The 18,473-nt window shown below is 36.2% G+C and overlaps 1 protein-coding gene across 3 annotated transcripts in view; it reads left to right on the forward strand.

The window, feature by feature from the left end:
* Positions 1-18,473, forward strand: part of EXOC6B (exocyst complex component 6B) — a 607,862-nt gene that overhangs the window by 217,966 nt on the left and 371,423 nt on the right. For 2 of the 3 annotated variants that reach the window (XM_035001312.1, XM_035001313.1), the window contains exon 7: positions 18,249-18,425. The exons of the other annotated variant lie outside the window; for it this stretch is intronic. In XM_035001312.1, coding sequence (XP_034857203.1) covers positions 18,249-18,425 — 177 coding nt within the window. The remainder of the gene's footprint in view (positions 1-18,248; positions 18,426-18,473) is intronic. 3 annotated transcript variants of the gene reach the window in all.

Genomic DNA, 18,473 nt, shown 5'->3' on the forward strand with positions numbered 1-18,473 from the left:
TTCTTCTTCTTCTTCTTCTTCTTCTTCTTCTTCTTCTTCTTCTTCTTTCTTCTTCTTCTTCTCTTTCTTCTCCTTCTTCTTCTCCTTCTTCTTCTTCTTCTCCTTCTCCTTCTCCTTCTCCTTCTTCTTTTCTCTTTCTTTTTTTTACTATTTCCAGAGGATGTGAATCAAGCACAGCATAGTAACATATGATTTTCTTGTAAATATTTCTGTTCTGAATAGATTGGGTCTACTGACAGCTTTTCTTTAGAGACTGTGAGAATGTGGACATAAGCTTAGTGTTTTCATAACATTTCCATTTATATTTATAAACAACAATATTATCCATGTTATTTTTCCAGATTTTCTTTGTTGCCAATAATTTATATAATGTATTAATTTTACTAGGACCGTAACCAAATGTTTCCTTTTATGGAGTTTTTCTCTGTGGGAAATTGTCTTCTATACGTTTGGATTCCCCATCCTTGGTCTCATTAGCACTCTACATAGCCAATGACATATCCAGTAACTTTACTGCAGTCCTAAGATCATGCCCCAAAGTCAAGGTAATTTACAGGATAGGAAAAGCATAACCTGGCTTTCCTAGTAAACCACACTAAAGGTACTGGTTTCTTCTGCTAAAAATTGGCTTCCTTCATCATTCTCCCCTCTTTAGAGGGCAGTTTGGAGTATTGCCCTTCACTTTGATGTGGTCTTTAAATTTCTTCTCTTCATTGGACTTCTTACAGAAGCCTTTATTTGAAACAATGTTTAAATTCAGCTGTGGCTTTCTAACACATCATTTTTTTTTTCATTCACTACCATGTCAAATAAGTTATGTTGGATCTGTTATATTATTTTTTTTTGGTGCAAAAACATCAGGAGAAGATAGTAAGTAGGTAGACATGGGAGAATAATTCTAGTGACTCAGTGCACATACAGTAACTTGTTTCTAGACTTCAGTTTTGCTAGGGGAAAACTAATTTTTAGGCAGATAATATGTCTTAGTGGATCACTTAGGTACAAAGAAAGTAAAGATATACATGTAATATCCTGCTCCTTTCCAAAATTTAAAACTGATTCTATTAACAAAAGAATAGTTTTCTTTTTCTGGACCATGTGCTTAGTGTTTTTTGAATAGTCAATATATACTGCTGAATATTTTCCATCTTGATAACATTTAAGAAACTCAGAGCACTTTGTAACACTTTATTGAAGAAGATGGAAGAAGGAAAGGCAATTTGTTGTTTATATAGAACTAAAGTTACTCTTTTCAGTCAGAATGTGTGCATTCTAATTATTACAGGAATTCTTAACTTTGTACCATCAGTCCTGTCAGAAAGAGTTATGGTACTTAAAAATATCAATTTTTAAATTTTCAACATCTGATGAAGATTTATTCTACATTTTTAAACTGAGTTTATGTTGTTTCAGGTGTTGAAATAATAAATGTATAAATTTTAATGCTAGAATTGTCTTTAGCAATTAAAAATCTTTATTTTTTTCAGCAAACAAACTAAAATTACACAGTGTTGTGCAACTTATTAGTAGCAGTTAGAACTACAAGTTACATCTCATGATTCTTTGTTCAGTAAGGTTTTTCTCCTTAGTCACACTGCTTTGTTGTTTTGTCATAGCCGTCACTTTAACTTCCTTGGGAAGAAATCTGTCAGGAGAAAAAGTCTGAAGGACAATTCCAAACTGGGCCTAATTGCATTCCTTTTCTTATGGTAGGTATTAGAGAGAAAGCCTAAGAGTACATTTGAAAAGAATATTATACTGGATTGAAATCTTCAGTATAATGTTCTTATAATTGGAAGCATTTGCCCTTTGGGATCTATTAGTAGGATATCTGGTCTCCTCCTCCTCCTCCCTCTTCCCCTCCTCGTTCTCCTTCTCCTCCTCCCGTTTCCCCTCCTCCTCCTTCCCCTCCTCTTAAGTATAATCATCAGAGTTTGGAAGGGATGAGGAAATGTATTAATAATGTAATAATATTTGCATTGGTTAAAATACCTTGTTTCGGAAATTTTGGAAAGATGGGGATCTCCTCTCCATCCGAGACTCTTGAGACTCTGGCACTTATTAGGAATGTATTCCAAAATTTAAGGTATGGGCAAAAGACAAGCCTCACCTAGTTTCCTAGAAGGAAGATAGTAGGTAAATAAAGAATGATTTATTGGAATTTTTATTTTGCTGAAAGCGTGAATCAATAATACATGTAATTATGGAATAATTCCTGCTATTCAGGAATAGGCCCCAAGATGCCATTGATTTTACTTTCTGTCACTCCAGTTCTTCATCGTATTCTTCCGTTTTTGTTTTTTTCATGCGGCTTTTGATTGTCAGTCTTGTAAATGGAGTAGAAAAAAGAAGGCATCTTTCTCTAAGTGTTTTATAAAGCAGAAATGGAAGGGACATGGAGAAAATAGCTTATTATCTAGTTTGGTGATTCATGTACTATGACTATGCTATCTGATGATACATTTATTATGTATTTACTTTTTAGGTTCCATTTAGGTTCTGTTGACTGAGAGAAGTGATTTAAAAGCTTTGTGAGGTGTTCAGCTTGATCACAGAGTGTGTGTAGTTAGTGGATATATGCCTACTCTCTTTCTGCCCCCTAATTTTAGCAGTTGTCTTCTGGGGGAAAAAATGGGTTGGATAATAGTATAGCAACATGTTCTTATGTTCTTTGTATAATTTTATTATTTGTTACAATGAAAGCTTAGAAGTAGGATGTTAAATGGGCATTTTTGTTGATACTATAGTTGCAGGTGAAACCATTGGTTTGGTTGAAATGTTGACTGAACTAATAGTTTTAATTATAACTTTTTCTGGTTCTTTTCAGGTGGGATTGGGTGGTCCTTGGAGAAAGCCTTGCTTATGTAGGCCTTATCTTTTCTGGGAGACTAGGTTAAAACATAAAATATTAAGCACCTAGAGGAATACTACCCTGAGAGTACTACCTATCCTTGATTGCTTTTCCTCCCAACTTTACTTTTACTTTGAGTGTTTTGGGGTCATTTTCATCACCACCTAAAGATTGACAATGATAAAGGATGTAAAACTGAAACTAATATGTGGTAAAAGAAGAGTTAATGCTCTTGTCAGAAATAATAAGGATTATCTTGAAATTTAGTTCACTGGTGAACCAGCCTATCTTAAAATCACACATAAATGAAATTGAATGATCTATTACTGTGCTAGACATTAAGCAAAAGCTGCCATAATGCTCCTGTCTTCAGGTAGCTCTCATTCATATTGTATTTTAAAATGATTAAGAAAAAATATTTTTAAGATTTTATTTATGTATTTGACAGAGAGCGACAACAGGAACACAAGCAGGGGTAGTAGGAGAGGGAGAAGCAGGCTTCCCGCTGAGCAGGAAGCCCGATGCGGAGCTCGATCCCAGGACCCTGAGATCATGACCTGAGCCAAAGGCAGACGCTTAATGACTGAGTCACCCAGGAGCCCCATGACTAAGAAATTCTTGAAATGTGATCAGCATGGTTGGCAATGTCCTTCCAAATATTGGAATGTAATGTTTACAGTAGTTTAAAATCTGTGAGAGCTCAGGATTAAAGGATTGACCATATGTATTTGTCTCTCTTTTCTTAGCCCCTACCAACATTAAATAAATAAACAATATGGTCTGAAACAGAAACGCCACTTATGAGGGAGACTCTCTTTGATCACTCTGTATTAAAAAAGCAATCTTTCTTCTTTTATATTTGCTCAACTATTTGCCATTTCCGATACCATTCATTCATTCATTCATTCATTCCTGAAGATCTGAGTTTCCATCTGGAATCATTCCCCTTCAGCTAAAGAACTTCCTTCAGCATTTTTTATAGTGCAAATGTGCTTGTCCTGAATTCCCTTAGTTTTCTTTTATCTGAAATATTTTCCTTTTGCTTTCATTCCTGTATTAGTTTCCTAGGACTGCCATAATAAGGTGCCACAAATTGGGTAGTTTAAAACATTTTTTTTCCATCTCATAGTTCTGGAGGCTAGAAGTTCAAAATCCAAGTGTCATCTGGGCCATGCTTCCTCTGATACCAGTAGAGGAGAATCCTTCTTTGCCTTTTCCTAGGTTCTGCTGCTTTGCCAGCACTCTTGGTGATCTTGGCCTACAGCTGTAGCACTTCAATCTCTGTCTCCCTTATCACCTGATACTGTTGTCTATGTCTTCTATTTCTGTCTTGTCCTCTTCTTATGAGGACAGCAGTCATACTGGCTTAAAGACCCACCTTGGTGCAGTATGACTTTATCTTAAATACATCTGCATTGATACTATTTTCAAATAAGATCACATTATGAGATGCCAGGGTTTAGGACTTCAGTATATCTTTCTAGAAGATGCAATTCATCACATAGAATTTGGGCTGATACTTTTTTCTTTTCATTTTCTTTTCTTATTACTTGCTGGCCCCTGTAGTTTCTGATGAGAGATCAGTAGTCATTTGTATTGTTTCTCTGCTGTATATAATGTAAAGTTTTTTTCTTAAGGCTTTCAGATTTTTCTCTTGATCTTGATTTTCAGTGTTTTGACTCTGATGTGTCTAGCACTGGTTTCTTTGCATTCATCTGTGTTAGGATTCACTAAGTTTTTTAACTTTTCCTTTATGTCTTTTATCAAATGGGGGACATTTTCATCTATTATTTTTTCAAGTATTTTTTCTGCACTATTTTATTTCTCCTCTTTTTCAGCACTCTAGTTCCACTTACATTAAACCTTTCAGTATTGTTTTTCCCATTCCTCTGGCTCTGTTTTTGGTGTTTGTTTGTTTAATTTTTCATTTCTCTCTTTTTTTTCTGATTGGATAATTTTTGTTGATTTGTCTTCAAGTTCACTGACTTTTTTCTTTTTTTTTATCTCTATTTGGCTTTTAAGCCCCATTAAATGATGCACTCTTTATTTCAGATACTGTATTTTTCAGTTCTAGAATTTCCCTTTGGCTCTTTTATGTCATTTCTATTTCTTGGCTGAGATTTACTATATTTTCATTCATTGTCAGCATATTTTTCTTTACCTCTTTAAGTGTAGTTATGATAACTGCTTTACAAATTCATCCAGTGAATGAATTGAATTAGAATGATAAAGAGAATGAAGAGGGCATAATAAATCTTTGGAAGAACAAAAGTAGGAGGTGCATGTGCACCCAACATTGGAGCACCAAAATATTTTAAGCAAATACAGATCTGAAGGGAGAAACAGACAACAGTACAGTAATAGTAGGGGGATTTTAATACCCCACTTTCAACAATGGATAGGTCATTGAGACAGAAAGTCAATAAGGAAACATTGGACTTGCACTGTACCTTAGACCAAATAAATTTAACAAACATATACAGATTATTATTATTATATATATATTAACATATACAGATTATTTCAACCAACATGTAGAATACACGTTCTTCTCAAGTGCACATGGGACATTCTCCAGGATAGATTATATGTTGGGTCACAAAACAAGCCTTAGCAAATGTAAGAAGACTGAAGTCGTACCACATGTTTTCCAACCACAAAGATATGAAACTAGAAATCAATATAGGCGAAAAACTAGAAAATTAATACATGTGTGGAATTAAACAACAGACTCCTGAACAAGTGGGTCAAAGAAGAAATCAAAAGGGAAATCTAAAAATGTCTTTAAAGAAACAAAAATGGAAACAGAACATACCAAAACTTACGGGATGCACCAAAAGCAGTTCTAAGAGGTAAGTTTATGGCAGTTAACTGTACATTAAGAAAAATATAAAGATGACAAACAAACAACCCTACTAGGAAAAAAAAGAAACCCAACAAACTAAGCCCAAAGTTAAGAGAAGGAAAGAAATAACAAAGATCAAAGTGGACGTAAATGAAACAGAGACCAGAAAAACAATAGAAAATATCACTGAAACTAAAAGCTGTGTTTTTGAAAAGATGAACAAAATGACACACCTTTATCTAGACTAAGAAAAAAATACAGAAGAGTCAAAGAAAATCAGAAATGCAAGAGGAGACATTACAACTGACACCGCAGAAATATGATAATAAGAAATGAGTAATTGCAAACAAATTGGATAACTTAGAAGAAACTGATAAATTTATAGAAACATACAACTTAACATGACTGAATCAGGAAGAAATAAAAAAAATTGAATTGACCAGTAACAAGTAAGGAGATTGAAGCAGTAATCAAAAACCTCCCAACAAAGAAAAGTCCAGGGCCAGATGGCTTCACTGGCGAATCTACCAAACATCTAAAGAAGAGTTAACATCAGTCCTTCTTAAACTTTTCCAAAAATTTGAAGAGGAGGGAACTCCCAAACTCATTTTATGAGGCCAGCATGGACAGTAGAAGGAAAGAGCACTACAGGCAAATATCCCTGGTAAATATAGATGCAAAACTGTCAACAAAATACTAGCAAACAAATTCATCAGCACAGTAAAAGTATCATACACCATGATCAAGTGTGATTCATCCCTAGGATATGTGGATGGTTGAAGATACTCAAATCATTAATGTGATAACATCACATCAATAGAATGAAAGGTAAAGACCATATGATAATCTCAATAGATGCAAAAAAAGCACTTGTCAAAATAAAACATCATTTCACCATAAAACTCTCAACAAATTGGATATAGAAGAAATGTACCTTAGTATAATAAAGGCTACACACACACACATATATATTTTAATATTTATTTATTTTAAAGAGAGAGAGAGCGTGCATGAGCAAGCTTGAGTGGGAGGGGCAGAGAGAGAGGGAGAGAGAATCTCAAGCAGACTCCACACTGAGTGTGGAGCCCATTGTGGGGCTTGATCTCACGACCTTGAGGTCACAACCTGAGCTGAAACCAAGGGTCAGATGCCTAACCGACTACACCACCCAGGTGTTCCAATAAAGGCTATATATGAGAAACCCACAGCTAACATTGTATTTAACAGTGATGGGTCAAAAACTTTTGTGCTAAAATCAGGAAGAAGACAAGGTGCTCACTCTCAGTGCTCCTATTCAGCAAGTACTGGAAATCCTAGCCAGAGAAATTAGTCAAGAGAAATAAATAAAAGTCTTCCAAATTAGAAAGCAGTAAAATTGTTTCTGTTTATGGATGATATGATCTTATATGTAGAAAATCTTTATGGACTTCACAAAAAACTGTCAAAACTAATAAACAAATTCAGTACAGTTGCAGGATACAATATCAACACCTCAGAATCAGTTTCATTTCTATATACTAATCATATACTATCTGTAAAAGAAAGCAATTTTATTTACAACAACATCAAGCATAATAAAATACTTAGGAATAAATGTAACCATGGAAGTGAAATATCTATATACTAAAAATTACAAGACACTGATGAAAGAAATTGAAGAAGACACAAATAATTAAAAACATATCCCATGTTTATTGATTGGAAGAATTAATATTGTTAAAATGGCCTTAGTACCCAAAGTGATCTACAGATTCAATGCAATTCCAATCAAAAGTCCAATGGCATTTTTCAAAGAAATAGTAAAACAACAACAACAACAAAGAACTGTCCTAAAATTTGTATGGAACTACAAAGGAACTTGAATAGCCAAAGCTGTCCTGAAAAAGAACAAAGCTGGAGACATTATTCACAATAGCCAAAACATGGAAACAACTTAAGTGTTCATCGATGGATGAACAGATAAGGAAAATGCAGTGTATATATACTATAGAATACTGTTCAGCCATAAAAAGAAGGAAATCCTACTATTGTGACAACATGGAGTGGCCTGGAAGGCATTATCCTAAGTTAAATAAGTCAGATAGAGAAAAACAAAAACTGTATGATATCACTTATATGTGAAATGTAAAAAGCCAATTTGATAGAAATAGAAGGTAAAATGGTGATTTTTAGGGCCGAGGAGGTGGGGGAAATGGGTAGCGGTTGGTCAAAGGGCACAAATTTTCCAGCTGTAAGATGAGTATGTTCGGGTGATCTAATATACAGCATGGTCACTATAATTAACGATACTTTATTATATATTTGCAGGTTGTTAGGCGAGTAGGTAGGTCATGTATGTTATCACCACACACAAAAATGATAATGATGTGAGTGAATGGAGATGTTAAGTAACATATTGTGGTAATCATGTTGCAGTATGTATGCATATCAAAACAGCACATTGTCCCCCTTGAACTTATGTAAGTTATGTATCAATAATATCTCAGTAAAGGTGGAAGAAAAAAAAGCACTGGGAAGAGTGGTAACTAATATAGCAGATCTATGCAGCCACAAGTGGAAGCATAAACAGAGCATGGAATGAAGAAAACAGTCCAGTACATATGGATTACTCCGAAGAAGCTGAGACTTTGGAGATGTGGTTAATAACAGGTGGGGGGATGGCGCCTGGGTGGCTCAGTTGAGCATCGGACTCTTGATTTCAACCCAGGTCATGATCTCAGGGTCATGGGATGGAGCCCCGGGGTGGGCTCCGCACTCAGCTGGGAGTCTGCTTAAGATTCTTTCTCCCTCTCCCTCTGCCCCTCCCCCTGCTAATTTACTCTCACGCACGTGCTCTCCCTCTCTCTCAAATAAATAAATAAATCTTAAAAAAAATAATAGATGGTGAGGTAAAATGAGAGGTTTAAAATAGTGTGATTTGTTGAAAGTTAATATACAAAATAGTTGGTTCTTCTTTCTTCTCTTGCCCCATGCATGGAATATTTGTACTTCAATTCCTAGGTGGAAGATTAGAAGATTCTTTTCGAGGGAAATTCATAAAAGACTGCCATGAAGTGCCATTTGGATTTCACCAGCAAAGAGGTTATTTCTCTCCTAGAACTCCCTAAAGTGAAGCCTGCTGGTTGACAAGTCTTTCCATGCTCACAGACCTTTCTGTAAGCTCTTAAGTGACTTATTGTTAAATATGAATGGCTGCCCAAGGATTAGCAGACATTTGAAGGAAAAATACCCAACTGGAAAGAGAGAGACCCAAATCTACCAATATGTGAAAACAAGTAACAACAATAAAAATTACCAGGAGGGAACAGATAACGCAGAAACAGAATAATATGTCAAAAAATTAATTGGTATTCTTAAAAATAAAAAATTTGGTTATTTATGTAAAAATGTTACAGAGATCATTGGGAGGTTTTATAGGAGAATTTCAGTATCCATTAGGAATTCCAGACAAAGGGAGAAAATTATCAGAGCAGTAATACAAGAAAATTCCCTTTTTCTGAGAAACTCAAATTTTCAGGGTCATGCATATATTACTTACACAGCATAATGAATGAAATAAAGATTTACATCAAGTTATGTCATTGTGAAATTTAGAACACATAGGGTAAAAGGTTTGAAAAGCTTCCAGAGAAAAAAAGTGACGTCATATACAAAAGAATGAAGATCAAAATGACATTGTCTTTCTCATTAGCAATAATGGATGCTAGAAGACAACAGGTGGCCAAAGCATCCTTCAATAATCTGAGGAACCTTGAATTCTATACTCAGTTTTTTACCAGTTTATTTGAAGAATGATTAGTCATTTTTATATTGTAAGGACTCACGAAATTTAACTCTCATGTTTCATTTCTTAAGAATTACTTGAAGAAGGGGCTCCTGGGTGGCGCAGTCGGTTAGGTGTCCGACTCTTGGTTTTGACTCAGGTTGTGATCTTGGGGTCATAAGATTGAGCTCCGTGTTGGGCTCTGTGTTCAGCCTGGAGTCTGCTTGAGATTCTCTTTCTCTCTCCCTCTGCTGCCCCCCTCCCCCAAATAAATAAATCTTAAAAAAAAAGTCACTTGAAGATGTGGTCCAACTAAATTAATTAAAAGGTAAATACAGAATTTAGGAAACTATGGCTCTAACCCCAGTGAGAGATGAAAGTAAGTCCCCTCTAGAAATGACATTTATGAAGCAGGTCTATAGGACAATCAACTCAGGTTACTTATGCCTTTAGGAGTAATAGGGTCTGGGTAGGGTGCCTATTATACCTAATATGATAAGCTTTTTGAAGAAATAAAGATTATTGTAGTTAGAATATTAGAGAATTAAAAAATCAGAGAATTTGAAACTCAAAAACAAAAGCTATAATCAAAACAAAAAAATATATATAATCATTGCATGTATACTTGGCTCTGCAGTGAGACAGAATGCTTACATGACTAATGATTAACACTGATTATTGCTTTAACTTAAAATACTTTGCTGGAAAGATAATTGAAGAAGCAGTAAGTAAGGGGTCTAGATTTATAAGTGAGCTAAGTTTTTACCATCAAGTTTAAGGGTATTATTTAGAAATGTGGATGTAAAAATATTATCTCTACCGAACAGAATTGGGGGTGGGAAAAAGCATAAGGGGGTGCTACTCTTTCTCATAAAATAATTTTAGTATTATCAGATTTTTATAGGCATTTGGCAGACATTTAAAGTGAAATAAATTGGGACGCTTGGGTGGCTCAGTCAGTTAAGTGCCTGCCTTCGGCTCAGGTCATGATCCCAGGATCCCGGGATCGAGCCCCACATCAGGCTTCCCACTCAGCTGAGAGCCTGCTTCTTCCTCTGCCCCTCACCCGGTTTGTGCTCTCTCTGTCTTGCTCTCTTTCTCTCTCTCTTTCAAATAAAATCTTAAGAAAAAGAATAGGAAAAAAATAAAGTGAAATAAATTAGTTGGGAAAAGATGAAGTTTTCTAAAAAATTGAGGTGGGGGGTAAATAACCATTTGAGTGAGTGGTTACGCCTCTATGTAACACTCAAGGTAAGGTTGTAGAGGATTAAACATATTAAAATAAATCATGGAAGTACTAGAGGAAAATAAATATAATAAAGTAGAGTGGAAATTAATTTTATATAGCCAAATCTAATTGTATTTTCTTTTTTCTTTCTTTTATTATGTTATGTTAATCACCATACATTACATCATTAGTTTTTGATGTAGTGTTCCATGATTCATTGTTTGCGCATAACACCCAGTGCTCCATCCAGTAAGTGCCCTCTTTAATACCCATCACCAGGCACATCCCCCCACCTCCCTCCCCTCCAGAACCCTCAGTTTGCCTCTCAGAGTCCATAGTCTCTCATGGTTCGTCTCCCCCTCCCATTCCCCCCCTTCATTTCTCCCTTCCTGCTATCTTCTTCTTCTTCTTCTTCTTTTTTTTTTTTTTTAACATATAATGTATTATTGGTTTCAGAGGTACAGGTCTGTGATTCAACAGTCTTACATATATTATAGCTTCTTCCTTTGTTGTCATGTTTAGAAACCTTTACATTCAATGGGCAGAGGGAAATTGTGCCTAGTGATGCTGTAGGGGCTGAGAAATAAGCATTCATACAGTTACATGTGCTACTATGAAGTGGCGTTGTTTTTCTGGAGGGCAGTTTCTCAGTATTTATTTATGTGTAGCATTTATCCTTGCATCTAGAATTTTCTACTTCTAGGAATTCCCCTAATAAAATAATTAAGGATACACACAAAATTTTAGCTCTGGAGATTGTATAGCATTATTAAACAGCAAAATATTGGAAGCAATATAAATATCTTATAGTAGGCTATGTTTCAATAAACGTGTTCTTTTAAATGCATTACAATGCAAATATTGTTATAAATGTTTTTATTTGTAGAGAAAGATATTTGTGATACATTTTTGAGGGAGAGCAGATTAGAGGAACTTCATTTAGTATGGTCCTTTTTTGGCCTACCAATATAAATGTTAATTGCTGATAAATAGAAAATACAGATAAGCAAAAAGAGCAGTCTTTCACATGTACAGAAATCTTTATATGCTGGGTTGTCATTCATCAAAATAATTGATATTACTGAATGGAGATTTTGATACATTTTTTCCTTTATTTTTTTTTATTTTTATTTTTTAAAGATTTTATTTATTTATTTGAGACAGAATGAGAGAGAGAGAGCACATGAGAGGGGGGAGGGTCAGAGGGAGAAGCAGGCTCCCTGCCGAGCAGGGAGCCTGATGCGGAACTCGATCCTGGGACTCCAGGATCATGACCTGAGCCGAAGGCAGTCGCTTAACCAACTGAGCCACCCAGGCGCCCCTTCCTTTATTTTTTTCTAATTTATTTTACAATTAACTGTAATTAACATGTTTGTGTGTATATGGTCTGTGCATTTGTGTGTTGACAAAGGAAAAAGTGTTTAAAAAGAGCTGAGAATTATCCTAGTTCACAAGAGAATTCCATAATTTTGCTATTGTGTCATACAAAGTGTAATAACCTACATGTAGTACATCTTAGTGCAGTGAAATTTCTTAGTGCAAAAACTTCCCCCACCCAAGGAAATACAGGTTTAAATATGAACTGGAGACTTTCAGTCAGGGCTAAGTATCTCAATTATAATTTTAAAGGTAATATAGTGACTGCCTTCCTCAATGGAAAAAAAAAATTCCAAGGCTATCATAATCCTGGATTACTTACCCTACTGATGGAAATTCTTTGGGATCTGATGAAGGTGCATGAAAATCTGTTTATCCCTCCTTTAAAGTATCATTACAAAGTACACATACATGCATACATATACATATCCCTATGGACACTAATATGCAATAATAACCTTTTTTATATGATCTTGATATGTTATTTTTCCTTAATTTTGAATCACTGTCTTCTTTTGTTTTGTTTTCTATTTGAATCTGATATTGGAGCTGGTGGCCAAAGCATGCTAGTTGCCAGAGCCAGTGCTGGTACATGTGAAGAAACTCTGTTTTGATATTGCAGATCTTTTGTACTTCTCTTGTTTGGTGAGACTAGAAGAGGCCACTTTGGAGTTTTTATATCTTAATCTTGCCAGTTCTTTTCATGGTTATCATTTGGGCTTCAGACATAAAACAGGGGCTCATAGTCCTACTTCACTTTATTGTGATACGGGATGTTATTTTAGCTTTGGTTTCCCTGAGGGAGCCTGGGAGGTTGTATTTGAGTAGTTTATTCCAGTACATGATGTGTTGGAGTAGGGGTCAGGAGGAAAGTTGGTAGAGTCCCTACAGTGGTACAATTATAGGGCCGTCTGGTTTCTTAATCCATGGGGCCTTCTGAGAAGCCATATGGAACTGATGACAGTGAGGGGGACAGAAGCATTTATCGGTCAGCTCTCGGGTCAAGGGCGATCTCACTTCTGTGCTGAGAATCATGAATGCTACATAGTTCTTGTGGTGTCCAAAGCCCCAGGGCAGGAACCTAGAGGTGTGGTATAAGTGTGAGAGCTGGTTTTAGGTTCTACTCTGTGACACTTCCCAAGGCTGCTCACAACAGGTTGCTGAGCTCTAGCTGGAATAAGCTGAGACTGAGAAGATCCGAAGTGGAGCACGAGAGGTGTCTGGTACAGATATCTCAGACTTGAAATGTGGTACAGAGACAAAATTGAGTGGCAGTGTGGAGCAGTATTAGGTGCCGTTAATGACTATGCATCTTGCTATGTATGGCTCGCTCACATGCTTCTATTGCAGACAGTAAAACAAGGTTCCTGTTTCATTTTCAGAGGGAAGACAGGTGGGGCTTAAAATTCTTAGTGGTTTTTTGTTTGATTTATCTTTTAATTCAAGGTGCTTTACATAATATTATTAACCTTTGTGACAACTCTGAGGTAACCTTGTTTTTGTTTTGTTTTTAATAGACAAGGATGTTACACAGAAGGAAAGAATTTACCCAAAGTTGTAGAATTACTAAGTTGCAGTGCTTAGATTTAAAGACTTATCTTACTCCAAGAAGGTTTTTTTTCCCCTGGCATATATAGCACCCTATAATTGAAGTTCATGTAATCCTATCAGACCTCCAAACCTATAAGCCTAGACCTTTCTTCAACTGGTTTCTGATTCTGAAGGCACTTGTATGTATTTCTTTAATCCACTAGAGGTCAGTATTGGGTTGATAAAGACCGGGGCCTTTGCCATTTGAGTCACGGAATTTTAACTGAGTCTTACTGCTAGGTAGCCTTGGAAGTTGTATTTCACAATAAAACTTTATTTATTAGCATATGTAGACATATTAGGTTAATAGTCCAGATTAGATAATTCTTATCAGTGTCCCCCTCTCTTTTTATTTTTTTCTGTTTTGTTCCCTCTCTTTTAGTAGGTAGGAGAACATCCAGATCGTCTCTTTTATTACATCAGATCCCATTCTTCCATATATTTCTTTTGTTGTCCACTGCCTTTATATAGTAAACATTTATCTAAATTTACTATGTATGTGTCACTGTGTCTGGGTTTGGGGGATTCTAAGACTGGTAAAATGTGTTTCCTAGCCTCAAACAGAAGAGTTACCTACTGAAGTGCTGTACTGCGATTTTTTTTTTTTTTTAACCTAGCTACCTGACAGGTTTACAGGACCCCTTTTCTCTCTTCCTTCAACTTATTATTTCCGTGGTTCTTCTGTTTGGAATGACCCCACCATCTAGTCGTCAGGACCAGAACACTTGGGGTTATTCTTATTCCCTTCCCCTCTTCTAGGTACTACATTGAAATCAGTAAATTCTATTGCTTCTGCCAGTTATCTGACTGCTGCTACCTTAATTCAAGTCCTCCTCATTGTTATTTCGACTGTTACAGTGATCTATATTGGTTTTTCTGTTTCTAGTCCTTACCTTCTCCCAGTTGACCTTTCCTCTGCTCCTGGAGAATTTGCCTGAATTGTAAAGCTGATCCTGTTCTTCCCCTGCTTACATTCTTTCATTGTTTCTCCCTTGCCCACTAGAGAACTTGAGACTGCTTTGTATGGCTTCTTTATCTCTTGGTAATTCTTTATCACCTGTGCGTTTATACTAGATTCTTATTCCTTGGGTGGATAATGTTATTTCATACATGGTGATCTTTTCTCAAGCTGTTTCCTTCTTCTTTTACCTATCTGCCTTTGGAAAAATCATATTTATCTTTTAAAAGCACAGTTTGCTCCCCCTTCCTCTGTGAAGCCTATTTGGAATCCCCTCTAAGCAGATATGATTACTTTCTCCTATGTCCAATTATTACACCTATATTTCTGTTTATTATGCTAATTGCACTGAATTTCAGCCACTTACTTGCTGGTCTATGCTTCCTGTAGCAATATGACCTGAGGTTCGTGAATCATAGACTCCGTCTTATTCTCTGTAGGCCCGGTATGCAGCACAATACCTGGTGCCAATAGACATTCAGTACGCATTTGACTGAAGGCAGGGATACGGAGAGGATGCACCGTGAATTGGCACAGAGAGAGGAGGCTTCCTAAAGGAAGAAGAGTTCTAGTTGGTATTCAGAGGACAGGCTGGGTGCAGGTAGGGAGGGGTCATCCGGTAGAGAAATGGCATGCTATTCCTAGTATATTATGTGGTAGAGTTTGATCCAAGTGGAAGATTCATGTTGGAGAGTACAAAATAAGTACATTGGAAAATTAGGTTTAGCTTCCATTATGGTGGAGTCTCAAGGGAAGTTGGGATGGAGTTGGGATTTGTCTTTGCTTAATTTTTTTTCTCCTACTTTCCCTCATGTTCAATTTGTGCAATGAATAATGTGGTTTAAGAAGAACCTGACCGTAATATGCAGGGGAATTCTAATGAGAAGGTGATGAGTTCCTTTTTAGGTTTGTTGGAAGTGAAGTGGTAGTAGAACTCACAAGGAGTAGAGGCAATGTGCTACTGGGTCTTGGGAGAGTGGACAGAGTGGGAAGAGAAGAAGTCTTGAGGGAGAAATCTTGCTTAATTTCTCTATACTAGGAAATCAGAGAAGAATATGTATGAGGGAATCCTGAGGAACAGGTCATTAAATGTGTAAAAATTAATCACAAAGAGAACAATTAAGAAAAAGAAAACACCTAAATGCTTTCTAAGGTCTGTCTGCTTGTATCCTCCTGCCCCAACTCCAGCATAGGTGGCAGAGATCAGATCTCTGCTTTGGTTCAAGGCTATAAAGGTTGTCTCTGGAGGGACAGAATAAATGGTCCTGGTGAGATAGTTTAGCATGTTAGAACAGAGCTCTGAAGGGCTTTTATTGTTGTTGTTTTTCGTGGACTTTAGTGTTACATTTTAATTTTAGCATATATTACATGCATGTATATATTTGTATCAACATTTACTCTTTCTCACTTCCTGCCAATCCCATAACATACAGTTCAAATAGATGGTAATTTTCATTTGCATCCAGAATGGGTAATATCTTGTATTTCATTGTTCTACCTGAGATTCAGTGTTTCTAACTTGGCCGCTTCTGCCTCACAGATCTGCCCTGACTGCTCTTTTATGGACTGAAGCCTTGATCGTTCTGAGAGACCCCAAGTACTGATAGAGCCTTGGAATACACCTTGCAGTGTTTTGATTTCTAGCTATCGGGTTTGCTACCTTTATTTGCCTGTTTGGCCCAAACTGCCTTCCTTTATGTTGATGGGAAAACCAGACACCACCTAAAAAGAACAAATCATAGAAGATCTAAAATTACTTCCATAGGATACTTTCAGATTTGTATCATTTCAGGTTTAAATGACAGTACTTAAATGTGGCTCCTCTTGTTGCTTTTGATATACTGGTAGTGTTTTACCGATTGTGAAGAAAAATAAATGACTTGGGATTGAATGGAATAAGACCATCTTATGAAAAGCTTTTGGTTTTGCTGTACAAAGACAAGTGATAACTCTACTCCAGGGCTTGCTTTTTTAAATATGAAAGCTCTAGGAAGTTCTCCTTTCCTTTGTGCCTCCCCAGAGTCCTTAATCCCTTTTTGTGTGTTTACTTGGAAGTGGAAAAGAACTTACTACTTTTGGGAGGAACAGAAAGACTGTTCTATCTCATTTAGGTTCTAAAATGCTTGGAGGATAGGTATGTTTTATGTACAGACATAAATGTTTTTGGGTACCCTCTTTTTCTCAGTTTGTTACTGAAGCCAGGTATATTTTATGTAAGTCAAACCAAAATATCAGCCAGTATTATTCATGGAAACAAGCTTGTCCATTGATCCAGATCTCTGGAATATAGATTCTTTTCATTTACTTGGCAGAAACTAGCTCCCATAGTTCAAGTTTTTCTCTGTCCTATTATAATTGCCTCATTTAACCAGTGCCTGGATTAACATACTTAATATTTATCTTGAATTTCTTAATCTCATTCAGAATATTTGGAGACTCTGATTTTCTCCAGAACTAATTTCTGCCTGTCACCAAGGAGAAACGTCATATGTTGATTAAGAAACATATATTTTGAGAGGCTATCCTCCTAAAGCTTTGTGTCTTAGGATGATACTGAGTATTATTTAAAAAAAACCTGGAAGTTCCATTGCGAAATATTTTGGAACATGCTGGGTTAAACCAAATTAAAGAAATTTCCTTAAAAAGGATTTCTCTCAGTTTTTATTCTTTTAGTGTGCTTTTTGTACCTACAAGAAGGCTCCGTGACAACAGTGCTTCCCATGTATTTGACAACAGAACCTTTAGTGGGGGATATATTTTGTCATGCTTTGAGGAACTGTTGATGAAGTAGGAAGATTTCTCCTCTGGAATTGAGGAGATCACATGTTGAGCTTCTGATTTACCACTAACTGACCTTCTGACCTCAAACAAATCCTTTGTCTTAGAGCCTCAGTTTCCTGAGTCGTAACTGAGGTCACTTCCAGCTCTAAAACTGTGTGGTTTAATACTTATGTTGTTGACTCCACATAGTCACACTTTCCACCTCCTTGTATGGATGGAAACCACACCATCTGAATCTGTTTTGTTAAGCTGAGGGGATTACATTTCCTTTTTATAAAGTTCAGAAGAAGAAACCCTTTAAAACTCTGTTTTCCACGGATTAAGGTCATGTAATTCTGAAGGATTAGTTGGTTCAAATTATTGATGTTTCATTCCCCTGATTACATTCGGTTGGTCTCTTACAACCACAGAACTGTTCTTAGAGTCTTCTAAGCTGAAAAGCTCTTGTCCTTCTTCCCCCAACCACAATGATCCCAGCATGGCATGTATCTCATAGGAGATGCATATTTAGTCATTTGCACTAATCTCTTGGCTACTTAGGTGAAGAAGGATAGGTTTCATTTCTGTGGTGATGTAGTGGGTATATTTGGAAAGTCTTCTGATAATATTGACTGGTTATCTTTTTTTTTTTTCTGGGAAAATGAATCAAGATGGGTAACTTCAGGGTTAAAAATATATGTATTAATGTGTTTGGTTTTATTTCTGGGGCTAAAACTATGTCTTAAGGCACTCTATTGTATTTTCTTTAAGATACCAACTTGTTCAAAATTAGAAGTTCTTCGAATGCTGAATTAAGTTGTTTCTTTTCTTTCTTCTTCTTCTTTCTCAATGTGTGTGTATGTGTTTCTATCCTAGGCTCAACAACAAAGAAACCTGGATAACATCGTCTTGCAACAACCCAGAATAGGTAGCAAGAGAAAATCTAAAAAAGATGCATACACAATTTTTGATACAGAGATAGAAAGCACTAGCCCCAAGTCTGAACAGGATTCAGGAATTCTGGATGTTGAAGATGAGGAAGATGATGAAGAGGTAACCAACATTTGAACTGGGGAAATGAGACTAGTGTTAGGTTTAATT

The sequence above is a fragment of the Mirounga leonina genome, unplaced genomic scaffold (assembly GCF_011800145.1).
Source record: "Mirounga leonina isolate KUSES-001 unplaced genomic scaffold, KU_Mleo_1.0 Mir_125, whole genome shotgun sequence".
Taxonomy (NCBI): Eukaryota; Metazoa; Chordata; class Mammalia; order Carnivora; family Phocidae; genus Mirounga; species Mirounga leonina.